General features: G+C 53.2%; 2 protein-coding genes across 3 annotated transcripts; one reads left to right on the top strand and one right to left on the bottom strand.

Moving 5' to 3' along the window:
- The first annotated feature begins 955 nt into the window (after positions 1-955).
- Positions 956-19,492, top strand: GNG12 (G protein subunit gamma 12). The gene is made up of 5 exons (XM_031604134.2): positions 956-1,044; positions 7,400-7,458; positions 8,096-8,195; positions 16,820-16,936; positions 17,582-19,492. The coding sequence occupies exons 4-5, from the start codon at positions 16,841-16,843 to the stop codon at positions 17,705-17,707; spliced, it is 222 nt and encodes a 73-aa protein (XP_031459994.1). The 5' UTR covers positions 956-1,044; positions 7,400-7,458; positions 8,096-8,195; positions 16,820-16,840; the 3' UTR covers positions 17,708-19,492.
- A 1,950-nt stretch (positions 19,493-21,442) lies between these two features.
- GADD45A (growth arrest and DNA damage inducible alpha) lies at positions 21,443-23,006 on the bottom strand. 2 transcript variants are annotated; one of them, XM_031604122.2, is made up of 4 exons: positions 22,844-23,002; positions 22,663-22,764; positions 22,357-22,570; positions 21,443-22,202 (listed from the first exon to the last, which is right to left on the bottom strand). In XM_031604122.2, exons 1-4 carry the CDS (start codon positions 22,885-22,887, stop codon positions 22,089-22,091), a joined length of 474 nt encoding a protein of 157 aa, XP_031459982.1. In that variant the 5' UTR covers positions 22,888-23,002; the 3' UTR covers positions 21,443-22,088. The 2 variants fall into 2 exon arrangements, with proteins under 2 accessions (XP_031459982.1, XP_090002968.1); XM_090146842.1 differs by lacking the exon at positions 22,663-22,764 and having other exon boundaries at positions 22,844-23,006.
- Between the last annotated feature and the right edge of the window lie 4,880 nt (positions 23,007-27,886).

Here is a 27,886-nt window from a genome sequence, read left to right as displayed (position 1 = left end):
GCTGGGCTGGTGATGGCAGCGTGGAGGAGCCGTGGAGGAGCCAGGGATGGGGGTCTGCAGCTGAGCTTCTGCTGCAGCCCGCCTGCTGTGATTTGGGGGGGTTGTCCAAACGTTTCCTCCCGTTCTGCTCGTGCTGAGTAATCACAGAATGGCCAAGGTTGGAAGGGACCTCAAGGATCATGGATCTTCAAGCCATCACCATAGGCAGGGCCACCAACCTCCTCATTTCACACCACCCAGGCTGCCCAGGGCCCCATCCAAGGCCTTGAACACCTCCAGGGATGGACGGGGCATCCACAGCCTCTGGGCAGCTGTTCCAGCACCTCACCACTCTCACAGCAGACAACTTCCCCCTGGCATCCAACCTCAATCTGCCCTCCCTCAACTTCAACCCATTTCCCCCCGTCCCGCTGTTATCCACCCTTTCAGCGCTGACTCCCCTCCTGAAGTGAGTTTAAAACTCCTGAGTAAGTTTATAACATCAAGCATTCGTCTCGCTCAGTGCTTCTCTAACCGGGATTATCCCCACCGTCTCTCTTAGAAAACTCAAGTATCATTTCTGGAAGTTTGCACTGAAGCGCAGAATAATCATTCCGGTTGGAAAAGCCCTCTGAGCGCCCCGTTCCACCCCCAGCCCCCATCCCGGCTCCGAACACCCGCAGGGCTGTGACCCCCCCCACCCCTGCGCAGCTGCGCGGCGCTGGGCGCTCTGTAGGAGAAGACATTTCTCCTAACGCCCAACCTGACCGCCCTCTGATACAGCGGCATTTCTGCCCCCAGGAACGTCGACCTTCCTCCCGACAGCACCGCTACGGGGGAGGGGAAAAAAAAAAAGGGGGGGGGGGAATGGGGAAAAGGGGGTTATTTTCTAGCACGAAAGCACTCCTTCCCACGAGCGACCACCAGCAGCACGCAGCTCCGCCGGGGCCTCGGGGCAGCGCAGGGCCGGGCCGGGTCGGGGCCGGGCGGGGCGAGCGCGGGCGGAGGAGGGCGGAGCGCGGGGCGGTCGCCCCTGGAGACGGCAGCGGGCGGAGGACGGCGGCGGTGAGCGCGGGCCGGGGGCTGCGGGTGGGCCGTGCCGCGGCGGTGGTCGCGGCGTTCGGGGCCGAGTTTGGAGTCGTTCGGCCGTTGTGGGGTCGGTGTTTGTTGTTTTTTCTTTTTTTTTTTTATGTTTTTATTATTTTTCTTGCCTTTTCCCCCGGAGCGCCGTTCCGCGCGGCGGGGCTGCGGGGCGCATCGGGGCGGGACGGGCCGAGAGGCGGCGGGGCCTCCCGGCAGCCGGATTCGCTTCTTCGACTTCTAAACTCCGCCGAGCTGCGGCCGGAGCTGGGAGAAAGAGAGCCGCTCCCTGCGGGCAGCGCCTCGCGGCCTGCGCGGGTGGTGCGGGGCGGCCCGGCACGTGGCGCTGCGGGACGCGGCCTCGGCACGGCGCCGTGCGGTGCCCGGAGCGCCACGCGGGGCGGGGGGGAGCGCGGCGCGGGGCGCGGCGGCTGCGCGAGGCCGCGGGAGGATCCTGCGCCGGGACGGCGGCACGAGGCGGGCTGAGCGCCTTCCCGGGCGGCGTCTCCGCCGGCCGAGGGCTGCCGGGTGGTCGTGGGTTGCTCGTGTGCTTCTGTCTCGGTTGAGAATTCGTTTAGAAATAAAAGGAGGTGAGTAAGTAATGGGACGGCGGTAGGATGCTGTGCTGCCCCGGTACCACCGAGTGCGATTAAAGGATTAGGATGCAGTTAATGACTTCCCAATCCCGTATTTCAGCCTTGCATTGGATGTATGGCGGTGATTTAGGGGATCTTTAATCCAGTGCCAAAGTGGCAAATGAATTCCAATGGACAGCAGCTGGTGAGGCTGGAGTTGTGCCATGGGGCCGGCTCGTGTCATGGCACAGCAGTGGGACCGCCTTTATTTGTGGTTGTGGCCCTGCACACAGCAGGGGTTGGAACTAGATGAGCATTGTGCTCCTTTTCTACCCAGGCCATTCGACAGTTCTATGATTTACCTGCTAACAAAGCCGTGGTGTTAAGAGACGCACTGAGGGCTCCAGCTGCTGGTTGGAACCATCTCTCCATCTGTATGTAAAAGCGAGCACTGAGTTGTGTTGTGTTCCAGGTACTTTGCTTCAAATACACACCTCTGTGGCTATGTAGCAGCTTTACTTTCGTGAGCACTGAAGATGCATTTCTCAGTCTGTGTTCCTCAGAATGCTCGGAATATTTCAGCCCAGGTCATGAGAAGCGGCTCTGTAGCATGAAGCTGTGCAGGCCACAATAGCTCTGAAAGCACTGAGCCCACCAGGGAGCTGCCCCACACCGCAGCTCTTCCAAGTTGGGATGAACTTCCTGCCCTGGTCCTGATGCAGCATCTTCTGATTAGGCTCCACTACAAAAGCAAGCTCTAATTGCTCTGGAAGCACTTGGTGTGGCCCTAGAAATCATCACTGCCAGCCTTCTCACTTCATCCCTGCACTGGAGCAAAGGTTATGGCACGAGCATCTTCTTGGGGCAGAAGAAACTTGCTAAGCAGCGTGTAATCAGCATACTGTGATAATATTGGCCAAATGATTTAACTGCATTCTTAGAAGGATTGTGTTTCTGCAAATTAAATGGTCATCTGTGCTTACCAAAAATGCAGAAATGAGTGGGGCTCTTGGCTCTCCTGGTCTTGCATAGAAAAGCCCTTATCTTGCTGAGATAGGATTGGTAGTAAAGCTTCCATTGGCTTTAATGAAAGCAGAAAGCAAGTTCCCCAAATCTGGAAAGTAGTTGCAGACTCGCCATTTCTTGGGAAATTGAAGCTGCAGATGTTTGATGGCTCTCGGGATTTGCTCCGAGTTAATCACTGCTGGAGTCATGCAGCTGTTTTCTGCATTTTGTCATGTTACACAATGAGACCCAGTTTTTCCAAACCTGAGTGTACTGCACTCGGCACTGTGGTCCCCTCTGGAATCCCCTTGTTTCTGTTCTCCACAATGAGCTGTTGAGGGCTATGGAAGGGAGGGAGAAGAGAGAACCCTAAAGCTGTGAAGGAGAAGTTTTCACTCCGTATGTTGTTTGAGAATACTGCAAAGAGCAGAGGTGATGGCAGAAGTCCTCGGAGTTCTGGTAGAACTCTCTATTTTCCCTCTGTCCGGAGACTCCAACAAATCCATATTTTTAGCTTTGTTTTTTTGAATGTTCAGTAAAGCAGGCGGCGTGTTTATGTTCGGCTTCCTGTCTCCGTGTCAGCATCTTGGCATGTGATGGAGTTTGAGCAAGAATCGGAGCGCCTGGATGTGCTGAATGACGGAGGGCAGGCTGTGTGCCTGTGGCTGCTAGGGTGTTGGTAGGTAGAACGGCCTTTTCTCCTTGCTGAGATGAGAACTGAGCCATTTACATCATCACAGTTCCAAAGCTGCTTTAGCCGTGTGTGGGAACTGAGCTTTAAGTGTCTTGGCATCAGTGGGGTGCTTGGAGAGTAGGTGTCGATGTAGGATTGAGTATGGGGAAGAAATCAGTGGGTTTTGGTGCTTCAGGATGAGGAGAACAGAACATCTCCTGGCAGTCGGAGTGGAGTGGTGTGAGATGGGATGGGATGGGGTGGACAGGGTGCAATGAGGTGGGCAGCGTGGGATGGGGTTTTGCAGCAGGGTCCAGGCTGCTGCTCACCTGGCCATGGATGCAGCCCTACCCTGGAGTAGGGGCTCACCAGAGTGGGCACACGTCAGCCTGAGGGTTCTTCTCATCAGGAGCCCGTGGATATCACTGGAAAGGGAAGACGTGGGCTGAGGATCAGGGAAGCCTGTTGTTGCGAGTCTGGCTTGCAGAGCGGGAATAGCTGCAGCAGCGCTGCTGGTGGGTGGGAGAGCCTCACAAGCAATGGCTCTGCCCTGACAGAAGGGTGTAGAACTGGATGCAGCGTTGGCCATCTGTATGATGTGCTTTGGGGCCATGCGTCTGCCATACTTCTGGCGTGTTTTGGTGCTGCCTTCCCTGGGCTTTCCTCCCTCCTGTGCCTTGGGATGGCACCAGCAGCTCGGGGTGGGCAGCACTGCCACACTTGGTTCCTCCATCAGTAATATCAGTGTTATTGAGTACAGACTCTGGCTCTGAAAGAAGAAATCCTTTGGCCTGTGGTCAACCCAGAAGCATCACTACTTCTGCGCTCTGTGTCCCAGCAAAGCTTTCATAGCATCATCACACGTGTACGTGACGTGCTGATGTACATATATATGTACATGTAACATGGGTGTGTTTGGCAGAAACAGGCATTTTAATTGTTGATCAATGTGAGCTTCAATTTAAAAGCAATAATAGCGTAGGAAGTCTGTCTGCAGAAATGCTTTTCCTGGGCTGTCTGTCCCTAATTGGACATGTTTGGATTTCTGTCCTGTTTTGTTAGGTCTTTCTGCTTATGTTTTCTCAACAGTTCGTACAGCCTGCTGTTCTAAGATACGTGATGTGTCTGTGTATACCTTTTAAGTTAATAAAAGAGAAAAAAGGTTCTTTGCAATGTCATTAATCATTGCAAGGAATGGCCAGAAGTGTTTCCAGAAAAAAAATTTCCTTTCTGTTCTCAAAAGCGGGCAGATACAGAAGGCATTTACACTCACTGCCATCTTCCAGCGGTGTGTGAGGAGTTCTGTCCAGGGGTGGCTGGCTCTAGTTTGCATTAGGAAAGTGAAGCTCTGGAGAAAGGTGCTGTGTAGCTCTCCCTGTGCTGCCCAAGGCTGCTGCTGGCATGGTGGGATGCTGCTGGCATGGTGGGATGCTGCTGGCATGGTGGGATGCTGCTGGCATGGTGGGATGCTGCTGGCATGGTGGGATGCTGCTGGCATGTCTGTCCCTGCTGGCTGCAGAGGGACAGAGAGCCAGTGCTTTGGGTATGAAACCTTGCCTGAACGGGGCCGTTGTTGCTACTCACATGCTTGCTTTGTAAATAATTATTGTTTAGTAGGAAATGAGGAGTCAGATAGGACTGAGCTACCTGCTCCTCCTCTGCTTTACAATTGAGCATCGGCTTCAGACCAGCGTGGTTTAGGCAGGCCAGTGCATCGCAGGAGTAGGTAAGATTGTGTTTGTGTGTAAATTCAGTTTATTACCGAGCTCGTAAAATCCTCGCTGGTATCTAGCAGCATGAGAATTAAACCTTAGAAGGAAGAAAAATGCACGTCCTGAAATGTCAGGCAGCTGCACATCGGTTCACGTAAAAACCACAGCGTTTCTTTGCCCTGCTCCCCTGAGCTGCAGGACGCTGTCTGGGCTGACAGAGCTGCATGGGAAGGCCTGGGGCAGGGCAGGGTGAGGGGGGGTCTGCAGCCGTGCAGTGGTGATGCAGATGTCCAGGAGGTACTCATTTCCGAGTAACAAAGCAAAGAATCTCCAGTTCAGTTTGTCAGGAGACGCGTGCACCTCTCGGTGTTGCAACAGGGAGGTTTGTAGAGTGAAGCCAAAGAGTTGGGGGCTGGGGCTGAGCAGGCAGGTTGGTGGGCTGCCTGGTCCTGCTGAGCCTGCGTTGTGCTGCCAGGGGCTTCGTCCCCAGGGCAGTGCTGCTCCTGCAGCTCCCACATCTTCCTTCTTCCAGAGGAGCTTTTGGAGTGGAAACAAGACTCCTCCTCTCTCTTCACTCTTTATATCCCAGCCTGTGGCTGCTGCTGAGCCCAGGGCCGCGTGGGCTCCCAGCCTCCATCAGCACAGCCCTGCCCTTCCTCCCGACAGGAGCTTTGTGTGGGCCCGGGTACCGAGGCCTTGTGGCTCCATAGCAGAAAGTGGCCCGTGATTTATGAGTCCTAATTATTTACAGGGCACTTCTAGACCTTGATTTGTCCGCTGTCAGGAAGCGGAGGTGGGTAGCTTACAACTTTTCTTACTTTTCTGTCATGGCTGTAGGACCAGAGCTGGCCGTTGTGTAAGCAAGCAGAAGCTGCTTTTCATTAGCAGCTCATTTTGCACGGTACAGCCGTCACAGGTATGCGCAGGAGGGTTGCGTGCTGCTTGTTTCATTTCCTTGCTGTATGTGAGAAGTTCAGAGCTGGGATAGCAGGGACCGCCTGCAGCTGGGCCGTGTCCGATTTTATGCAACTCATTCTTCTACTCTGCACAGAGATTCCAACAGCAGCTATTGAGGTCTGGGTGCCGTTTTCCAGTGTGGGAAGCAGCGTGGCATTTATTGGCAGAGCCCATCTGCGCGTCCCCCTTCTCTGCAGGTCGCAGAGCGGCTGCTGTTGAAGCTGGCGCACTGAAGGCCTGCCTGCCCTGCACCCAGCCACCCACTGCTCCATGCAGGGCGCAGGGCCAGGGCACCCTGCTGCTGGCAGACAGTGCTGGTTTCTCATCCAAAAAGTGTCAGCGGTGATCCTGGATCCTGCTGTGCCTCGGTTAATGAGTTATCGGTGTCCCAGCCGCTTCCCCAGCTTCGTAATGCCCGGTGCGTGTGGTCAGCGGTTTGCAGCGTACCTGGAAGGTGATGTCTCTGCAGAGATACAGTCATAGAACTTTGCACTGGAAGTGATAGGAACGGTTAATACACCGAATACTAATGAGTATTAGATTAGTAATTGCTGGTTTTACGACTTACAGCATGTACTGCACGCCCTAGAATGTACCTCTGGGTGTGTTGCACTGAGCCTGCACACCCACAGGCTTTGTGTAGGTCAGGTGTTAGGAGAAATGTCTTCAAAGAGTGGCTGGGCACTGGCACGGGCTGCCCTGGGAGTGGTGGGTGCTCCAGAGCTGTGGGGATGTGGCACTGAGGGACGTGGTGGTGGTGAGCTGGGGTTGGGCTCGAATCAGGGCTCTCAGGGTTGTTTCTCCTGCTGCTTAGCATAGCTGCTGGGATGTTAGCAGAGGATCCAGGAGCACAGCTTTGCAGCGTGTCCAGGACTTTGCTGTTTCCTTCCCAGAAAGGGAGGGACGTGATTTGCCTGCAGCTGCAGTTGCAACACAGGTGACAGGCAGCTGCCCCTGGCTGCGTGCTGTGCTGGGAGGCTGGGGGGGGCTTCTCCTACCCCTGGCTGCCCAACTCGGGTGGGTGCATGCCTGCTGCATAGAGGGCCCCCTGTGGTAAAAAAAAATAACCAGCTGAGGTTCTTGTATTTATTTGACTCTAATGCCAAACGAGCTTCATGGTATGTTGTTCTCATTCTATTTCTTCCTGTTAACCCATATCAAAATCTGGTAGTCATGCATTGGTTCCTTGAATCATAGCGTACTGGAAGGGAGAATAATGGGGTGGGGGGGGGCAGCCAGAGGGCCAAGGCTGTGTCCTCAGGAAGGGAGGGAGCTGGGCGGAGGGCAGCGTTTTGTGGAGCTGAACTCAAGCTGAAATAGTCTTTGTGATCAGGATTAAAGCACAAGTGGTCACCCCTTTTTGCTTTGACTTTCTTGCACTATGAAGTACTTAACGTTTTTATCTGACTTTGTTTCAGGGTCATTGCACAGATAAAAGCAAAGCAAGGTGGACGAGTTACGGGACTGCCCTATGTAGGTGAGTTTCCAGCACTGGGGGCAGAAATGCTGTTTAAAGGGAGTTGCCTCTCCCACATAAGTCAGGCTGTTCCTTGTTGGCTACATCAGTTAGCAAGAGGTAGTGTGGAAGCCTCCAGAAATGTCTGTATTTGCTGGGATATGTTTGTTGTTATTGTCTGACCGTGACAGAGTACAGATCCTTCTTCCTATATTCTTTGCTTGAAATAAATAATCTGATAAATTCTTGTAGCCACACCTGCATAGTCATAGAGCCATACAATCATTAAGGTTGGAAAAGCTCCCTCAGCTCCCCAGGCCCACCTTGTGCCCACTGCCCACGTCCCTCAGTGCCACATCCCAGGGCTCTGGAGCACCTCCAGGGGCGACCCCTGGGCAGCTGTGCAGTGCTGAGTGCTCTATGGAGGAGAGATTTTCCCAGTATCCAGCTCTGATGCAATGTGAGGCCATTACCTCTCATCCTATTGCTGAAACTGACCCCCACCTCGCTACAACCTCCTTTCAGAGAGTTGCAGAGAGAGCAATAACGTCCCGCCTGAGCCTCCTCAGCTTTGCAGCCCTGTGGTGGCTCTGACCCAGGAACCAGGGAGCTCTTAGCAGAGATTTCCTCCTAGCACTCACGATTTTATCTTTTTCAGACAAAAGAATTCGCTGAAGGCCACGGAACCTGAGGCCGAGCAGCATCTTGTGACTCCCAGTCTGGTGCTTTGATTGCTGACTGCTCCTGCTTTACATGCTGTAAGATCAACAGATTTTGGTACAACCAGAGTCTTTATGTAGTTTGTGTCTTTTTCTCTTGTAAGCAAGCTGGGGAATGCTGTATGGAAGAGCAGGTTGCTCCCTGGGAGAAAAGGTACCCCAGCTTGGTAGGGCATGCAGATTGCCTTTACTGACAGTATCAACCTGAAGGCTTTAAAACAGCACTGCTCAGATGTTTTTCAAAGTAACCTTGATGTAGAAGTCAGCTTTCATGGCTTTCATTTATACTAAAGATAGAAAAAGTCCAGTCAGTGAAAATACAGAGTAAAATGAAGGCAGGTTTTTCCGCTATTCATTTCCCAGCAAGTAAATTGGGTTTGACAGAATCATGTGTTTGGAGGTTGACTTTGAAATGAAACATAGCTGTAGTGCAGGCTCAGCCAGCAGAGCTGTCCTGGTGAAACGGAGCTGGTGGTGAAGGAGCACATCCTTACCGGGGTACCCAGAAGGACAAATTTAGTTGGATTTTTGTTGGGGATTTTTATGCATTTCAGAAAGGTGGGCTAATGAAGAGACTGGCAGTATTTGTAATTATTAAAAAAAAAAAAACCAACAACAAAAAGAACATTTTGAGAATTTACAGTTGAGAACGATCTCAAGTATAGGTTATGTGAAGAAGCAAGCATCACAGCACTGTGTTCCCTGTTTTAGGGACCTCTCTGCTCTGTGTGTTCTGTGGCTCACATTTGAATAGGCACTTGTGCAGACTATACAGAAAGGCAGCCTGCACAGAACAGAAGCTTCTGTGCCCAGCAAGAAAAAAAAAAAAAAAAAGATGTTGGGTCTTCTGGGGCACCTGCATTGCAATTTGTGGGGTAAATGCCTAGGAATTGACATCCTTCATGGAGATCACCACGTGCTACGTGCTGCAGGTGATTAATTTTTTACCTTTGTACAAACTGTCTTCCTTTCTTTTAATGAACCCCAATTGTTTCTAGTCTATATTGAATGTTTTCACTGCAACTGTAGGGTGGCATTCAGGCATTTCCCTGCTTGCCAGATTTCATTTCCCACTGCATTTAGCAGAAGGAAGGCACTCAGTCCCTCACCAGGCATCTCACCCTGCCTTCCACTGGGTGTCAGTGCGGCCCCGTGCAGTGCTGTCTGTCCATCCGTGCAGCTGGGCCAGCCCAGGCTGTGTGTGCTGCCTGCTTCTGCCCAGCAGGGCAGCCGGCTGGTGGAGGGGTGCTGGCTATCTCCTTATTCGTGTGCTTTCTGATTAATGTTACCCACAGGACAGCGAGGTGCCTATATTAGAAATATCACCATGGTTAGCTTTTGCAGTGCTTACTTTGAAGGTTATTTCAGCGCCCAGCCACAGTGTTTAATTCTTGGCATGCAGTCACGTTGCTTTGGGTTCTGCAAGTCGGAACAAACCCAGCGTGGAGCAGCCGTGACTTCCCACAGGAAAACCAACTGCAGCATTCAAGTCCCAGCCCAGCCTGCAGCTTCCTTGCTCCCACGCAGGTGCCTGGGCAAACCACACGTGCTGAAGCACTCGCAGCACTCAGGGAGCCCTGCAGAAACTGGTGAATCCTTGGCACTGCACGGCAGGCAGCAGCACTGCACGACAGCTATCTCAGGTGTCACAGAGGAGTAAGCAAAATCGCTGCCCTCAGAGGTCAAAGCAAAAACCTGGTGGGGTGAAAGGGTGCTGGTGGTAGGGTCATTGCAAAAAAGGTCTTGAGGGCAAAGCTGGGAAGGAGCAGGGAGCTGGTGGTTTGCTTGGGCTGGTGGAACCTTTGTGGTTGGTGGTGATGTGCAAGAAGGACCCAGCTTCAGGCTTTGTGAAATGCCTGGGGAGACTGCAGGACAGGGCATAGTTTCACTTGTAAGCCTGCAGCGTTTGCTGTGGAATCACCAAAACCATGAACAGTGGATCCCACCATGCCACTTTGCAATTGTTCTTGGAGCAGGAGTGCTGCCTTTGGCCAAGCACTTGTGAATGGCACAGGAGAAGGACTGTGCCCACACCTGCTCCTAGACCAGTCTATTAGCTCCTCCATCCCAATGAGCATAAAAGGAAAACGTTTCTATGTTCCAGCTCCCAGCACATGGCCTTTATCAGCCCCATGCATGGCTTTTGTCACTGTGAAAGGGAGACATGCTGGAAGCTTGCACGTGCAGATTAGCTTTAATTATGGGTTCACGCTGACCCCAGCTCTGGGCTGCTTTATTCATCTACAGTTTTGAGATATTCAACTTAAAAGGTATCTTGTTTTGAAAGAAATCTAGCAGGGCACCGGGCTGAACCCTTTTGCAGCTGCCGTAGCCTAGAGCTGCCTTCGTATAACGCATGAAGCACGAGCTGTGCAGCATGGAGCAGCTGTGCAGCACAGAGCTGCCATGCCCGGCCGAGCTCCAGCAGTGCTGCTTTAATTACATCTCACTCAGCAGGTGGCCCAGCACTCCTAGATCCAAAAGAGTAAAGAAGATAGATTGGTCTTTAATTATCCCAGCTGGAGCCCAGCTGCAGTGCCTGCCACGTACCTGCTGAGGCCGTTGTTCTGAACGCCTGCTGTATTTTAACCTCCTTCCTTGCAGCCTGTGGAAAGAAGTAGGGCAAAGTCTTAAAAACAGGGTTCTTGTAGGGAATGGGGTCAGCTTTGCCTGGCTGTGGCTATTTCTGTTCTTATTTGTTAAAAAACGGGAGCATACGCTCTGTGTGAAATGTGCTCTGGATGGTTCATGTGTTTTTGTAGTTAAACCTTCCCATGGCCAAGTGTGGCTGGTGAGCATCCTCCTCTTTTTTTTTTTTTTTTTTTTTAAGATCGTTATTTAAACAAACCAAAGTCCTCAGTTTTCCACGGAAAAAGGTGTTTTCCCCAAAAGATGAGCTAAGCCTTCCCACTGGCCTGTTTGGCTCCACTCGTTTGTTGACTCTGCTGCTAATGCAGGAGCCTTGGCCTGCATGTGCTGCTGCGAGTGTCTGGAGAGGGCACGCAGCCTTCTCGTGCCTGCTGTTGTTTGCACCTTTCCCATAATAATTCTTTCCACTGCTGACAACCTTCAAACAAAAATGTGTTTTATTTTTACTACTGAGAGGAAGGGTTTATGTGACGAAGGGGAAGCAGCGGGTGCTGTTGGAAGCTGTGAGCTGCTGCCTGAGCCTGGTGAAACCCTCCTGCTGTGCCGGGGTTCCCCACGTCCCTGCTTGATCCTGCCCACTGCTGCGTGCTGAGAAGAATTTTCAGCATTTCTGTACATGAAGTGCTTGGCTCTGCCCCTCTGGAGCAAGGCACGTACTGAGAAATGTTTTCCTGCAGCAGCTGATTTCACCCTTTCACAGTGGAGGAGTGGAGAAGCAATACAACCCAGAGCAAGGGTAGGGACAGTGGATGGACAGGGCACAGGGTGACCGTGGGCGCACAGCAGGGCATGCCATGCTGCTTGCTTGGAGGTGGGTTCTGCCTGCTGGAGGCCGGGAGCCCTGCAGGTTCCTGCAGTGGAGTTGCTGCACCCTTCTGCTCCTGCAGGCTCTTTTATTTAGAAGGGGAAAATCAAAGCTGTGCTGGAAGCAAAGAGAAGCTCGTCCCTGTGACACAGTAAGTGCTGTGCTTTGGTGAGCCCTGTGCAGAGGGAGAGCTGCAGGCAAACCTTCCCCAGCGGGTGTGGAGCACGGGAGCTCACTTCTTTTATTAGAGCAGCCATAGCTGGAAAAAATAAACCCCATCTGTTTTCAGACATAGCTGTGCATGTTTTCAGAACACTTCTGTGGAAGTGCTTTGGTCTTGGGTAGCATTGCTGGGAAAAGGCTGTTGATGGGACTGATAATTTGGTCTCTTTTTAGCTTGTGAGTCAGACAGCAGGGAGTTGCACTGTGGCTTCAGCGTGGCAGGTTTCCCTCATCCCTGCCCCTGGTCCTGCTGGGCCCTTGTTCTGCGTGGCCACTTGTGGGCACTTTGGGGACCACGGGCTGTCACCTCATGCACATCCTTGCAGCAGCAAGCATGGTAGGTCCTCAGCCATGCTCCTGTCCGGGCGCTGCAACAAGGCTGCAAGAGATCCCACCGGTAACACCTTGTGTCCTTGCTTGGGTGGTGTGCAGAGCGACCTGTGCTGCCCTTCCGTGCAATCTGTTATGTGTGCCTTTAGGCAAATGCACCCCGGAGGAGATCACCCAGTTTGAGCATGGATACGGACAGATGAGATGTTGGCAGCAGCTTATTTATCAGGGTAGTTGCCAGGAACTCAGAGGGAAAACAGTGCTGGGAGATGACCTACTTGTATACAAAGCTCCGTGCAGAAGATATTTGGTAATCTTAGGAGGACCATTAAAGTAATGCTGCTTCTGTTTGTTTGGAGATGAGGAAAGGTGGCAATTTAATTTTCTAATGTCATGTTTTTGTTTTTTAGGGATCTGATTTATTAACAAAGCAAGTCAGTTGGGAAAATAAGCCCTGCAACTTCCCTAAGGAGGTCACTCCTTGAGCCAGGGCAGGGGTTCTGGAGAGGCTCCACCCACTCCAGTAGCAAAAGGAGTCATGGCCATAGGAGACAAAGGCAGAGCAAAGCCAGCCTGCCTCCACTGCAACAAAATGAGGGGGGAATTTAGTATATTTTAATTCAACAGTGGCTGGTTTTTAATTTTTTTGTGTGCGTTTAGAAAACGAAATGCTGAAATCAGAGCAATCGGCAGATGTTGAACTATCTTACTGCTCAGGGATGCAACCATTACTTTGGGAGAAAATCAAGGTCTGTCTTGTTTGTTTGCTTTTTCTTTCCACTCCATAGCTTTTCAGTAGAAGAAATGAAAACTGTGGAGGCTGGGATCTGAGCTAGGACTCAGGTTGTAGTAGATCAGTGCTCTGTCTGTATCCATACAAAGCAGCACCTTTCTGTTCCAAAATGATGATGTTACCGTGTTGACTTTGCAGTGTGCCAGCAGAGCTCCTTATCAATGCAGCAGGTGTGCTGCTTATCAGATCCAGCAGCGTGAGTGAGAGGCCGTGCTGGAAGCCTCTTTTTTTTTCTCTAAAATGTGAGTATTGGGCAGTGGGCAGCTCTGAGCCACAGCCATCCTCTGCATGGTTATTCTGCAGCAGGAAAGCTGCACTACTAGCTGGCCTGCAAGCTGCACAGCTTAGCTGGCCTGATCTAAAAGAAATTGGCTCTGGAGCAGAGAAAAAAAAAGCCAGTGAGAGCTGATACATTTCCAGAGAAGCCGTGTGTTGGTGTGATGGAGATCTCCTGCTGCTGCACATCCCAACCTGGCAGCGCTGGACCCGTGTGGAGCAGTTGCTGGCTCTTGGGTCTGCGTGGTGGAGGTACAGTGATAGTTGTGCATGGTCTGGTTTAACCTGTTGTGTGATCCCGTCCTCCTGGGCCATCCCTGACACATCCTGAAGGGCTGTTTTGACACGTTTAGAGTTGCGGGAGGCAGGGAGGGCTGGGTGGGGGCAGTGCTCTGCTCCTGCACCGTGCTTTCATCCTGATTGAAATGGAACCTCCAAAAGGAGGAGGGTCTTCCGATTTCATACTGTTGTCTTTGCAGAGCAGGTTCCAAAGCAGCCGATGGTCTCAGATTTGTTACCTTTTCTTTGTGATGCTTTCTCTTTCCCAGCAGTACAGCAAATGGTCTGCATATGAACCTTTGCAAACAGATGGTGACTATTTCCAGACAAATGTGTTTATGTCCGTCAGCTTTCCCATTTCTCTTGAGTAATTTGCAGGTTGAATCACCAACCACGCCATCAAAATGCATTTTAATATTTGAGTGACTCCAGTTTTAGTGATGCAGGATGCTGTGGGGTACTGCATCTCTGTGATTAGCAGCAGCTTGTCTGCAGTATGGTGTTACATGCAGCCTATCTGAATCGGTGACAGCATTTGTTGTGCTGTTTGTGCACGGCCTTTTGGACACCCATGCATCCCTCCTTACAACTGCAGCACACACACTTAGCTGCAGAGCTGCTCCGGGAGCGCCGTGCCCGCCCTGCTGCCCAGGCTGACTCACCATCCAGCTCTGCCACCTGCTGCCTCCCTGCATGCCTTGGGTTCAGGCTGGAACAGGCTTGCAGCGCTGCAGGGCGAGTTGCTGTCGTGCAGAGCACCCTGCCTTCCCTCCTCCCCCAGCCGTGTTCAGCCTGCGTGCACCGGTGAGGAGGGGCTGGTTGTGATCTGTAGCCTTGTGCAATTACTGCAACTTTGCAGACAGCAGGAGCAACTTTAACACTGCTGCATGGGATGCAGCCTCCCCCAGGAGCCATGTTCTCACCCCTTTGGGAGTTTTGCTTGGGGACTGGCAGCGTGGGCAGCAGGCACAGGTAGGGCTGCACAGCCTGCACAGCCCAGCTGCTGCCTCCCCTCCCTGCAGTCACCAAGGTGTCTTATACTCTAATTTCAGGAGCTTTGTTCCAGCTTTTGTCCAGCTAACTGCACAGAAACCTGGGATGGAAGTGTTTAGAGGAGTGCGTGTGGTTTGTGCTGCAAATGCAGCAACCAAAACCCTTGCATGCTGCCGAGCGCTGCATGGTGCTGTGATCTTTGCACTGGCACAAGTTTAAAGACTCTGAACTCAGAGAACTTCCACATTTACCCTGGAATGGGTCACTTGGAGCACATGCAGCATTTGAACCAGTTCTGTCTCATGCCTGTCTCCTCCCAGCCACACACCTGCAAAGCAGGCTGGGGAGCCCAGGAGCTGCCTGCTCGGCGGCCACGTGGCTGTGTGCACATCAGAGAGATTCATGACTATGTTTTCAATATCTCTTCCAGGAAGTAAGTTTCTAATGCTGCCCAGTACCAATTATTAGATCCCTCCTACCTGCGTGCGAGCAGGAGGCATCCCTTGCCCATTTGCAGTAACAAGCTGCTGGACGGGACGGCCTCCTGCATCCTGCTGCTGCCTGCTCCCTGATCAGCAAAGCAGTTTCTCAGCTGCTAGATGCTGCATGCAGCATCCAGCAGCTGTGCTCACTGGGCTCGGGGGGTTCAGCAGGGAGAACAGCAGCTCTCTCTGCTTGTGACTCACCGCAGGGGGTTTTGAGGAGCAGCAGGAGTCAGCTGCAAGTGGCCAAGCACGAAATACCTGTTAGGACGGCACTCACAGGGTTTCTCACCAGTAGATCATAAGATGCTTAAGAAAAAGTTAATCGCCTTAGCTTTGTTAATAATTTAAAGACGTTTTTAATGGATATGGGATTGAAATTATATTTTCTCCAAGTCAGCCAGTGTTGTCCCAGCTGCACTACGGACTCATTTTTTGCACGTAAGTGATGCCCCGGGCAGTGTGCTGCCTGCCAGGACTGTTGGTGCAGGTTGCAGCCCCTCCTGCTTCAGAACTTGCTGAGTTGGGTAGGAAGGGGCTCGCTGAACTTCACTGAGCCAGCACGTCCTGTGGGAGTGCTTGGCTTTTTGCTGTGATTGAAGCAAGCAGCAGCGGGACCAAGTCCCACGTCCTCAGCACCCAGCTCACAGGCATATTAGGGTAAGCAGGAGCATTGCTGCATGGTGCAGTGAGTTGTTAGTAGGGGAAAGTGCTGGAAGGTGTTGGTGTGGAGAGTGCTGGTGGCATCACATCCTCATTGGCACAAAGTGCTGCAGTTGAGGGCAAGCTGGGCATTAGCGCAGCAGGGCCACGCAGGAGGGACAGGAAGTTTGGAAATGTGGGCTGTGCCAAACCAGGGGCTCGGTGCACAGAAATGCTGTTCTCAGCACACAGAGCAGTGGGAGGAAAAACAGCACTGCTGCCCTGGCCAGCATGTGGGTAACAGAGGCCTGCGAGGAGAGGCTGTGTGCGGCCCCAGAAAGGTCACATTCAGCTGCCTTCGACTCGAGCCCCTGTAGTGCTGTAAATGATTTAAGCGCAGCACCACAGAGCCAATTATTCTGCAGGATCTGTGTAAAACAAACAGTGGAGTCTGTGCGTTGCCAGTGCTCGCGTGCTGCTGCACAGACGGGTCTGACAGGGCAGCGCTGCCTGAAAGCAGCTCTGAGCTGCTGGCTGCCTGCTCACAGCTGTATTTACAGGGGGCTCTGCGATACATTTTGGCCGGGACCTGGCTATCAGTGTTCTCCAAAACGCTGCCCCAGTCCCTCCGTGCAGAGTTGGGGGCAGGAAGGGCTGCACCACCCCCATTCAGCTCCTCCATCGCAGTCTCAGCACTCCGTGGCCCTGCCTGGCTGGGCTCAAGCTGTGCAGGGCTGGCAGCTGTGAGCGGTGACAGCAGCAGCATCCTCCTGCCCTGCTGGAGAGCAGCCAAACGCCGCCCGCAGCGGGGTCCCTGCTTTCCCTCCTTACCCAGAGCAGCCAAGTCCTGGGGCTGTGCTTTTTTTTTTTTTTTTTTTCCTGCTATGCCTCCATATATGGCCATATGGGAGCAGACAGCAGCTGGGAGTATTTCTGTGAACTTTGGCTGTTGTTTTTTTTTTCCCTGGGATGTTGTAAAGCTGCCACAGACCTGGGGTGGGGGACGGCAGAAGCGCTGCTGGAGCTCAGTGCAATTTTTCTGAGGGTGTTTGGTGCCGCTCTGCTGACAGTCCTGTTGTGTAAAATAAGAAAAATATAACAAGGCTTCTTGCAGCTTGTTGTGTCTTTATAGAGAAGCAGCGCAACGTGCTGTGCCACCTTTGGAAAAATAACTGGTTGTTTTTCCCAACAGAGCATCGCCGGCTCACTGAAAATGTCGGGTAAAACAGCCAGCACCACCAACAGCATAGCTCAGGCCCGGAGGACTGTCCAGCAGCTGAGAATAGAAGCCTCAATAGAAAGAATAAAGGTGAGAGCACGGCCTTCCCCAGCCCCTCTTTTCTCCTGGTTTCCCTGGACGTGTGCAAAGGGGACACGGTGCAGATTTTCCCCCATCTTGGAACTTGGTGTTTACATTTCAGCTTGGAAAATCTGCATAATAGTAAGTCATTCTGAATTGTGCACCCTGTGATGGGTGCCCCATCCCTGGAGGTGCCAGCAGTGCAAACTCAGAAACACACAGCAAGGTACCCTTTCTTGGTGCAGGGTTATGCAAGGAGAGAGACCATATTTAGTGTTCTAGAAAGTGTTAAGTCATCTGAGGACACTTCTGTTTATTGTCCCCAGCGTTATAGACAATAAGTTCCTTATTACAAACCTGCTGCACGATTTTGAGCCCTTCCTGTTTGTTTTTGGTCTTCTGCAGAAGCCCTGTGCGAGCAGAGCCATCCTATTGCCTCGTGTCACAAACCAGTGCCAGAGCAGCTGGAGGAGCTCCCCTCTGTGGATAGGGCTGGCCCCAGGGCGAGGCACAGGGCTCTGTCTCTCGCAGGAAATAGGGTGTGGGCCTGTGAGGTGCTGGTGGCCCAGCATCCCTCCCTTCACACAGGGTCACATCCACTCCTATTGCTGGTTATGGGGAAATAGTGGCCACTGTATCTTCTGTCTTCTGCAGGTGTCAAAGGCATCAGCAGACCTAATGCTCTATTGCGAAGAACACGCCAAGAAAGATCCATTGCTGATGGGCATCCCTGCTTCTGAAAACCCATTCAAGGACAAGAAGACGTGCATTTTGTTATAGGGGCACAGCAGTGCCTCCGCAGCTCCCTGCAGGCTGATGTGTAGGCAAACAACCTGTAAGGTACCCGGTATTCACTGTCCTCTTCTCACATGTAGAAACGATCTCTTAGGCTTTCTAAAGCATCTCTTCTGCTCCCAGTCTCCGGTAGGAAGTGAGATTTCACACTCAATCACTTTTCCCTTGGCCAGAGGAGCGGGGTCCCTTTGCAGAGCCGTGGCTCTGATTGCGCTCCTGCTGTGACCTCACACACACAGACCAAAGCTGCCTGGCTTTGCTGCAGAACACAGCCGGGCTAAGAGTTGGAATCCCCATTATGAAACATTGGTGGTGTCGCACTTGTTGAAATCAAGTGTGCACGCAGAGCAGGGCCTCCCTCTACAGTGTGCAGATGTGCATTTGTGCACATGCACACTTAGAAGTGCATTATCGAGCAACAGCTACCTTGAGGAATGATGGTAGTGACTGCTGGAGAGCTCCAGGCTCGTGCTGACACCCTTGGTGTGCTAGTTGCACTTGGCAGGGTTTTTGGCATGTAAAACCTAATGTGTCAAGCCGAGGGTTTACTTCCTAGCCTTCAGGAGGCTAGGAAAAAGCAACTTCAGATTTAATTCTGGTTTTCTCATTTCTCTCATCAAAAATCTTTGTTGGCATGCAAAAAAGAAAAGCTGTCCAAAGAATCAGAGGCAACAGACTCATAGTTCGTGTCTTTGTGGCGGAGGTGGAGGTGTGGTTCTGCCACTTGAGGTCTCATTTATGATTTGTACAGGCACCCAGAATTTGGCTCTTTCCTAAATCTCCTCTTAAAGGGGAAAAAATGCCAAACTGCATCCAGATTGTGATTGTGTAGGTGTAACCAGGGGGCCTTTCCATCAAGGAAGTCATTTGATATATATACATCATAAAAAAGTCCTTGCGTGCGTGTATATAAATATATATATATATAAACTTTAATAGGATATTTATACAAACATTGCATATTAACAGCAAACTTCCAGGGGACTTAAAACGATTCTGCCTTTCTCTGTAGCTGTGGTCCAGGGCTGGAGTTGTGAGCGGCCATCGCTGCGCGTTCCTGTAAGGATGCTTACAGGACTTATTAACCACTTGTAATTTACTGTCTTATGTTGCCTATTTGTCATTTCTATATTAAATTATATACGCACTGTTGATAATATATTGAGAAATTATATATTTGTTTAACGAGGCTCTTTAACAAACAGCTCAAAAATCTGAACGCGAGGCTGGCAATAAGAAAACTGTACTGCTAACTCTGTGCTTACATTCAAATTATTTTTATAATTAGACTATTTTTCTAGCGATGATTTCCAAACAATAATGTAGATCCATGCTTATTTTTTCTTTTTTACTATCTTTGAGTCTCCTTTTATAACACATCTAGTTAGACACAGTCGGTAGCTGAGCTGGGGCGGCCAGCAGGGGCACGCAGAGGCGCAGGGGCTCGTGCAAATATTGCTCCTTCCAGGAGCCATCAGTGCTGGTTAGAGCTCCTCACCCCACCAGAGGTAACCTGAGGTTCTGGATTGGCAGCTGGACAGGTTGATGGAGGTCTTTTCCAACCGGAATGGTTCTGTGATGCGATGTATGTGCAGAGCCAGCGTTACGTCCAGCTTTGTCCCTGTGCTGTTTGTGAGCCGGGTACCGACACGAGGTCCTGCGGTGGCTGGAGCTCTGCCACCTCTCATCCTTCCCACTCGTACTGCCATACCCACCCAGCACACAGGATGCTTACCTTTGTACTTTCTAATAAAGAAGTCCTGGCACGGAGCTCCTGGCTGCTCGCTTTCTGCTCGCGTGGAACCTCTGGGCGCTCCCCCCGCTGCAGCGGGGCTGCGTGTGCCACAGGGTAAAGGGAAATCCTTTCCTTCAGACCTTCTCACTGCTGCGTCTGCTTCTCTGCACATCGAGTGCATTTTTCCACGTTTTCATGCAGTGTTGACATCCTTGAAGCACCGGGGCAAAGATTCACATCAGCATCTCCTTCACTGCCGCTTATCCTTCAAAGAGCAAAAAGATTGTGTGTGGGCACAGTGTGTCTTTGTGTGATTGAAAACACTGTACCAGTTCTCTTTCAGTGTTTCTCAGCTCAGACAGAACACCTGAGAGTGACAGTGAGATGCAGCTGGCCGCTTCTGCTGGCATCATCGCACAGCTTTACAGGTCAGCTGTGTATTGCTCCATGCAGTGGATAGGGTCATGTGTGGGCTCCTGCAGTTACGTTTCTATGTGCACCTTTGCTCTTTCACTATAAATGCTGCAGCAAAAGTACAGGAGCTGTACTCTCATAGTACAGGAAAGTGGTGTCTCAATAGAAGAATGAAAAAGGAGAAATGAAGCCATGGGGTCCTTGGGGGCAGGGTGGGCACTGCCTGGGTGCCCCCACCTGAGCCTGCTTCATGGCTGGCACTGCTGCCATGTGCGCTGGGTCTCCCTTCCCCACCATCCCAGGAGCCAGCTTGGTGTGCAGCTCTGCTTCTCTGCAAGCGTGATTTTGCTGCTGCTTGATTCAAAGGGGAAAAAAAAAGTTTGGGTGTGCTGCAGACCCTTGGTAAAGCCATGGTTCTGTTGGGAGGGAGGAGGGGGAGTTTGTTTGGTTTTTTTCTCTTTTCATTTTGCTGGTTTGCTTTGCCAAAAGTGCCTGCACTCGGACTTCTTGTTCTCATCTCGACATACTTTGGTTTTGAGTCAAAGGTCCCGTGTTGGTTAGCAGCCTGGGAAGGGAGGCTGTTCCCAAGCGAAAGGCTTTTAGCTTCACACATATGCGTGTATCAATACGTACACGGAGATAGATGGGGTGCTGCAGGCTGCCCTCGCTGTGTGCTGGGCTTGTGGGAGCCAGGCCTGAAGCACGCTGTGCTGCAGCCCCTGGGTGAGCAGCAGCCTGTGGGGCCCACTGTGGGACAAAAGAAGCGAGCTGCGCTGGCACGTGTTTGGGGTCAGCTGCGCTCGGGCTTTGCTGGGTCCGTGACATCTGCGCTCCCAAAGCACCGTGCGCCAGAATAAGGCATTTTGAATGCAAAGGGAGGAGGCAGCACGGGATCAGCGCCGGGGCCGCGTTCGCTTTAGAAATGCTGACGCCGGCCACAGGCTGTAATCACAGTGCTAAAAATAACATGTTTGGGAAGCTCCCGCGTTGGGCAGCCCCGGGCTGGGCTGCAGTGGGGATGCAGAAATTGGGGGCACAGGGTGGGCAATGCTTACAGAACCCCAGAGCAGAAGCAGGGCCTGGAGGGGGGTGGGGGGGAGTGGGTGGCTGCTCTTTGGGGGCAGGGGAGGGATTGCTGCCCGCTTTGTGTGCAGCAACAACAACACATGCAGCTGCTCGTGGGCCCTGCTGCTCCCCCCTGCCCAGCTCCGAGAGGCACAGGGAGCAAAGCTGGGGGGGAAACGTCTGCGTGGTGCAGTGCTCAGGCACCGGGGCTGCAAAGGGAGCGTTGGGAAAGGGGTTCCCACACAAAGCAATGGGGTTTCCCCAACTTGGAACGAGCCCCAGGCCCTGTGGGAGCTGTTAGGGCAGCTGAAACGCTTCCTCATGTTTGAACTACGCTGCGAAGCGGCGGTGCTCAAGAAAAATAAATCGCATTTCCTGCAGCACGGCAGCTGCTGTTCCATTTGCTGGGTTGGGAGGGGCCAGGAGGGAGCCCAGGTGCCATTACAGGAGCAGCGCAACAGGAGCTGAGCCCGGGGACTGCGCGCGGCAAAGCAAAACCCAGCAGCGAGGAGCAGAGTCAAAACTTTATTTCAAAAAACAAACCCCCCGAAAAAACAAAGCGCCGTCCCATTTCCAACAATTACATCACCGTTGCTGCTTTCAGCAGCAGCTAAAAGACGTGCGGCTGTGGACCAACTGCTCGAGGGTAGTCCGGTTCTCAAACCTCAGAGTATAAATAATTTTTTTCCATCAATATCATAAAATAACTTATTATATATCTTAGCATTAAAAACTTGAGAATCAACATCCCAAAAAATACAATAAAATCGTTAGCGAAGCGTTCCGATTCAACCTTTTTGGAGCTCCTTTTAAGAGATTTCAACCAGAAACTGTGAAGTTGCACTTGAAAAAGAAAAACCAGCCCAAGGGGCGGTCGGCATCGCGGTGTCCCCACTCTGGGGATGGGGGTTGGCTCCTCCAGCTCCGCTTCCATGCTCCTCTCCAACACCTCGGCGGTCAACGTGATAACAGCTTAATTAGTATTAAATCCTTTGTTTGTTTTTTCTTCCCAATTTTTTTTTTTTTTGTTTTTTTTTTGTTTGTTTTTTTGTTTCCCTCCCCTCCCTCCTGTCTTCCTTTATGGGGGTGGAGGTTGATCAATTCCTGAGCAACGGGTTGAAAAAAAATGATTTGGTGATGTCTGGGATGCGGTCACCGCTCGGGGAGGTTGATCACCGGCACCCACTGATCCATGTAGCGACTCTCCCGGCAGAAGCACATCAGCTGACTCAGCGCTGGATCCTTCCATTGGGAGGCGTGGGGGTTCTGGATAAAAGGTGGGGAAAATGCTGGTTGAGCAAGAAATCCACTTAAATAACAGCAAATTTGGTCCCGGGGAGGTTCCCGAGGCCGTGCCGTCGGCAAAAGCCTCGGGAACCTCCCCGGGACGTTGGCATTGAGTCATCAGCAATGGACTCACCGTGACCAAGACGCAATGGAGATCAGTGGGTGGTTCAGGACCGCCGTCGGGAAGCAACAACTGGGCCAAGCGAGCCGGGTTGCTGACCCGCAGGATGTTGATGTCGTTCTCGCAGCAGAAAGCTTGGATTAAGGTGAAGTGGATTTGCAGCGCCGCGTCTCCTTCTTCTTCCTCGTCGGCGGCCAGAAGGCACAAAACCACGTTGTCGGGGTCACTGGTGGGAGGGGGAGACAGCGGAGTCAGCACTGGGGGGGACCGGAGGGGGACCGGGGGATGGGTGGAGGACACCAAGAGCGGTTCACTCACACGTTGAGCAGCTTGGCCGCCTCGTAGACACCCAGGGTGAGGCTCCGCTGGCTCAGCGCCTTGCTCAGCACCTCCTCCAGCGCGTCCCCCGCCTGCTCCATCCTGCACACGCACGCAGCTCATCAGCACCGGGGCCGTTCCCTCCCTCGCCCAAGTTGCTCGCAACCCCCCCGGTCCCTACCTGCCGGCGGTGCGCTGGTCGCCAGGCAGCTCCTCCAAAGTCATAGTGCGGCCGCGCGGAAGAGGAGCGCTGCCACCGTCCGGCCCGGCTCCGCTTCCCGGCCGCTCCCGGCCGCCGCTCCGCTCCCTTCTCGCCGCCGCCTCTGCGGGACAAAGGCGCCCCCACCGTCGTTATCCGGCCCGCTCCCAGCCAACCCGCTCTGCCTACATTTGCATACGCGCGTTCTATTGGTTCATGCAAATAAGCTCTCGGCTTCTCGCCGCCCGGCGCCGAACTCCGCCACCGGGCAGCGCTGCCACGGGAACCGGCGGGGCGGCGGCCGCTGATTGGCTGCGGGGGGAGACGAGAGGGCGCGGCTTGAGGGAGAGGGGCGTGGCCTGGCGTAAAGGGGCGTGGCCTGCCGCCGCTCCTCTCCCCGCGCGGTGCTGCCCCGCGTGGCCGCGCGGTGTGCGCGGGGTCAATGATTGATGCGGGCGCTGAGTCACGGCGCGGGGACGGGAGAACTTCGCTCCCGGGTGGGAAGGAGCGGCCCAGGGCAATGCCTGCGGCCACGTGCGTGGGGGCCACGCGCTCTTTTGCAGTAAGCCACGAGCGGGGGACTTCCTCGGAGACGGGTCCCGGTGCGCTCCGTGGGGCTGAATTGCGGGGAGAGCGGCCGAAGTGCGCGCCGCTTCGTGGGCGGCTCCCCGCGCCCCGACCCGGGGGCACGGCCCAGCCCCGGGCACCGGCGAGGCCTCAGGTGGGCGGCAGATGGTGCGGCCCGGCACAACAGGTGGGCGCATTGTGCGCGGGTCCCAATTAACTTCGCCTCATTAGCAGCCGGAATCGCAGCCCCAGTGTAGGGCATAGGATTATAGCTGGAGTCGGGGCCGCTCTGAGCTCCAATCATCTGGGCGTGCCTGCGAGCAGCAGGGCTGCCTTACTGTGCCCTGGTAGCAGCCCCTCTCGCTCCACGCTGGCGGCTTCAGGGCTTTATTTGTTGGGGCTTCGGGGCTCTTTCCCCGTTTCCCACCCAGGAGCAGTTTGCCCTCGCACAGAGCAGCAGTGCCTGCCGAGGGCACGCGGTGCTGTGCAGAGCTGCAGGACGGAGTGCTGTCTGTGCGCAGGGCTGCACTCGGAGCTGTGCTGGGACACGGTGCAGCTGGGAGCTCCTGCCTGCGACGTGCACGATGTGCCCGTGTTGGCCCCAGCGGGGCTTTTGGGGTGAAGGCATTTTCAATCAGAAAATATTAATTGCTGAATTATTTTTGAATGCATTGTTAATGTCTTGGAGCTGCGTTTCAGTCCTCACTGCCCCCGCTGATGCCCCAATGATGCCAAATACCAGGGTGAGGAAATCAGGTTTGTTTGCTGCCAGTTCCTCATTGCTCACCCCCACGTCCACATTCCAGCTCCAGCATCCTCCTGCCCCGGGTACCACAACCCCATGTGCCCCCTGCAGCCCTGTCCGCAGCGTGCCCTGCTGCCCTCCTCATCCTCTCAGCTGCAGGGGCGGTGGTAGTTCCCTGCAAAGCAAACAGCAGCTCACACATTGCAGGCAGCCCCTTTATTTTCCTGTGCTGCAGGTCCCTGCAGGGATCAGTGAGTACGAGAGGCATCCTCCTATGCCACCCCTGCTCCAGGATGAGCACGCAGCTTCAGCATCCCTCGCCCCCACCCAGTGCTGGTAGCGTGGCCCCAGGCTCAGCCCTGGTCCCAAGAGAAATGAGAGGGAGCAGAACAAGCAGAAGAATGCAGCAGTGCGAGCTGCATCCTGCCTGCCTCAGCCAGCAAAAATGTCCTGGGGGGGCCCCGGAGAGTCATGGGGGTGTGAGCATCCACAGAGTTGTGCAGGCTGAATCCATGCAACCTGAATCCCTTGTCACCATTTTTCCTTTCTTTTCAGGCTGCCGTGCATTGCCCAGGCAGCCCCTGGCTCAGGGCGTGGGCTCTGATTTTAAACGTGCCAGTTGCACATTGGGTCTGTCCCAGCTGGGTGATGGGACAGCGGTACGCCTGGGGAGCTACTGCCAGTGTGGAGATGTTTATGGAGATACCTTTATATATATATATATGTATAAATTATATATACATAGAATATTTACACAATCATAGAATTATAGCATGGCTTGGGTTGGAGTGGACCTTAAAGATAATCCAGTTTCAACTGCCAATAATTATATATGGTATATAACATTATGTTGTGAAGAAGAGGGAATACAGAAGAATGTAAATACATCGATAATACTGAATCCAGCTTCTCATTCTATACGTTATTTCTAATTCTCAGAGCAGTCAGAGGAAGGCAGCCAGGGCTGCATGGGATGCTCTGCACAGTCATATCAGATTCCAGCAATAGAACAGGGCTGGGGATGAACAGGAGCAGGGGATGGGACAGGAACATGGACAGAGGTGAACAGCAGCACGAGGAAACCTCGCGAGCTGAATGTGCACCAACAGCCGCAGGCTTTGCTTGAGCCGCACCGGTCAGGCAGCCCATGCTGCTCATTAGCAGAGAGCTGGGGCAGCTCCTCTGCCTGTAATCACCCTAATGAGCAGTTGCCATGCTGTCTGCAGCAGGGTGATGCTGTGACCTGCTTTCAGGCCGTTTGATCTCGCCTGCCCGCGTTCCCCCGCCGGCTGCTGCTGCCTGCGTGCCCCAGCACACGTGGTCTGAGCACTCCTGCTGCCAGCACGTTCAGCATGCCGAGGTCTTCTGCAGCCCCAGCATCATCCAAGGACACAGTTAGCACCACCACGCTGCTCCATGAATGCATGGAGCCTGGCTGCAGGGTTGGCCTTGGAACGTGGGTCTGACGGTGGGGAAAATGAGCGAAGTGCCCCAAAGGTCTCAGGGAGCAACACCGAGCCAGAGAGCTGATCCAGCTGAAAAATCATGGCACGGGCCACAAAAATGAATGAATTAATTAAAAGGAGATGTGTTTGCTCTTTTGCAGCCAGCTGGGCCACAGATACAACTCCACAGGGTGTGGTAGCACAGAGCAGCACTGCTGGCAGCACTGCATGTGCTTCACTCGTTCCAGCCTTTGCAGCGCTGCTGTTGTGCCCGCTCCCCCAGCCCTTGTGGGGGGAAAATGCTTTATTTCTTCTCTTTTCCTCTTTCCATCTCCCGAGGACAGAGCACAGCAGAGCCCACTGAGAGCAGATGGATGCTGCAGAGGGGTTCGGTAAGGGCAGAGCTCAGGACCAACCCTCTGCTTCCTGAGGCTCTGGCGCTGCCTCTGTCAGCTGGAAATACCTGCTGTCCCACTGCTGGGAAGGAGCAGCACTCACCTTGCAAGTTGCTTGGGATTCAGGGGGAGAAGGAACAGGCAGGGCTCAAATAGTCTGAGTTAACTGAAGTTCTGTGGCTGCACGCTTTGCTTCATTTCTCTGTCGCACATCTCCACGTGCAGAGCAGTGCTGCGCTTTTTTGCTTTCCAATGCACGTACCTTGTGAGGAAGCAGTGCTGTTGTTCACGTGTTTACAGCCATCCAGTTAATGGCACTGCTGGGTTTTCTGCTCTGGAAAACCCATGCTGAAATGAGCAGGAGCCCTGCAGGACGTCTGTCCACTGCCAGCACTGCTCAGCTCTAGAACTGCTTCCCCTCAGGAGCCCACACACCAGGAATGCTCGGTGCGAAGAGCTCAGCACAAAGCACACTGTGTTCTGGCTGCTGCTGCTGCTGCATTCCCTGCATCTAATTGCAGCCATGAGCACAGCACTCCGACTGCTATCTCCAGGCAGCACACTGGGAATCCACCGAGAACAGCTGCCAGAAAGCTGAGCAGAAAGTTGCTGAAGCTGCTTTGCAGCATGCCACGATGAGGTGACGCATGGAGCTTCTCTTGCTGCTCTGAAGCCACGGCTGTACTTTGTTCAGAAGCAAATGTCACATTCTATGTGCAAGAAGTCAGTGTGGTCTCAAAGAGCACCTGAGCAGCTGCCTCCTGGTAGGTCTGCCGTGTGTTCTGGCTGGGAGGTGGCACACACATCGGGAGAGATTCTGCCCAGAGAGGCTGTGGATGCCCCGTCTCTGGAGGTGTTCAAGGCCATATTGGATGGGGCCCTGGGCAGCCTGGGCTAGCATTAAATGAGGAGGTTGGTGGCCCTGCATGTGGCAGGGGGGTTGGAGATTCATGATCCTTGAGGTCCCTTCCAACCCTGGCCATTCTGTGATTCTGTGAGAGAACCAGAACCGTGCACTGATAAGGGTTCTTTAGTTAAAAATGAGGAAAAATACACTTGAGAAATGGAGTGAGGACCCAAACCGACATCTCGAGCCTGCTGTGTTTCCTATTCTTGCTTAATAAGCCACCAGTTGCTGGCAACACTCAGAAATAGCAGTGCGTTGCAGGCATGCAGAGAGCGGCTGTGTTGGGCTGCAGGAGGGCAGACATTTCAGCCCATGGAGCGACAGCAAAGAGCTCCCAGCTGCTGGGGGTGCTGCACAGCTGTGAGTTACAGCCCTGCAGGGAAAGGCTGCAGAGGAGAGCTGCCCTGTGCTCCTGTGTGGGAGATCCATTGCTTCCAGAGGGGCTTCCCAAAGGCCTCTGCAAAGCATTGCTGCTGTGGAGCGCTGCCCAGAGGCTGCGTGGGGCTCCCGCGTGTGAGCCGTGCAGGCTCAGGAACTGAAAATAAATGAATTAAAACGATTTTCTGAAGCAGTTGTTGAATGTGGTCTAAGTGCTAGGGACTCGGGGCAAACACTGGAAATATCCTCACTGAGACAAAGGTAATTACAGCAGCGTGTGCCAGGAGGTTCTGACAGGTAGTTAGTGGTATTTTCGGAAGAAATGTCAAATACGCGCCATACGTGAGGTACGTTTTAATTCTTAGTACATTTATCATTTCCACTGGCTATCAGCGGGGCTAATTAGTACTGCCAATATTTCTGGCCCACTTGATATCGTCTTCTAAGGGTGTGTATGTGGGAATTATTTGAGGTCGAGCCGTAATGGAAGTATTCCAGCTAGGAAGTATCCCAGCTCAGCGCCCGACGTAGCGCTCGGTTCCGCGGCAGCTCCCAGCCCCGCACGGCGCCTCAGCGCTGAGGCGGACG

The sequence above is a fragment of the Phasianus colchicus genome, chromosome 9, assembly GCF_987193195.1.
Source record: "Phasianus colchicus chromosome 9, bPhaCol1.hap1.1, whole genome shotgun sequence".
Taxonomy (NCBI): domain Eukaryota; kingdom Metazoa; phylum Chordata; class Aves; order Galliformes; family Phasianidae; genus Phasianus; species Phasianus colchicus.
The sequence above is the reverse complement of the archived record's forward strand: the minus strand, read 5'-3'. Positions and strand labels throughout refer to the sequence as shown.

What these genes read in the sequence shown, in the direction of transcription:
- GNG12 (XM_031604134.2), top strand. Translation starts at nt 16,841, where the DNA reads ATGTCGGGTAAAACAGCCAGCACCACCAACAGCATAGCTCAGGCCCGG. An exon ending in CCTCAATAGAAAGAATAAAG is followed by an intron (nt 16,937 to 17,581) that starts GTGAGAGCACGG and finishes TGTCTTCTGCAG; the next exon opens with GTGTCAAAGGCATCAGCAGA.
- GADD45A (XM_031604122.2), bottom strand. Translation starts at nt 22,887, where the DNA reads ATGACTTTGGAGGAGCTGCCTGGCGACCAGCGCACCGCCGGCAG. An exon ending in GACCAGCGCACCGCCGGCAG is followed by an intron (nt 22,765 to 22,843) that starts GTAGGGACCGGG and finishes GTGCGTGTGCAG; the next exon opens with GATGGAGCAGGCGGGGGACG. An exon ending in TCCATTGCGTCTTGGTCACG is followed by an intron (nt 22,203 to 22,356) that starts GTGAGTCCATTG and finishes CCTTTTATCCAG; the next exon opens with AACCCCCACGCCTCCCAATG.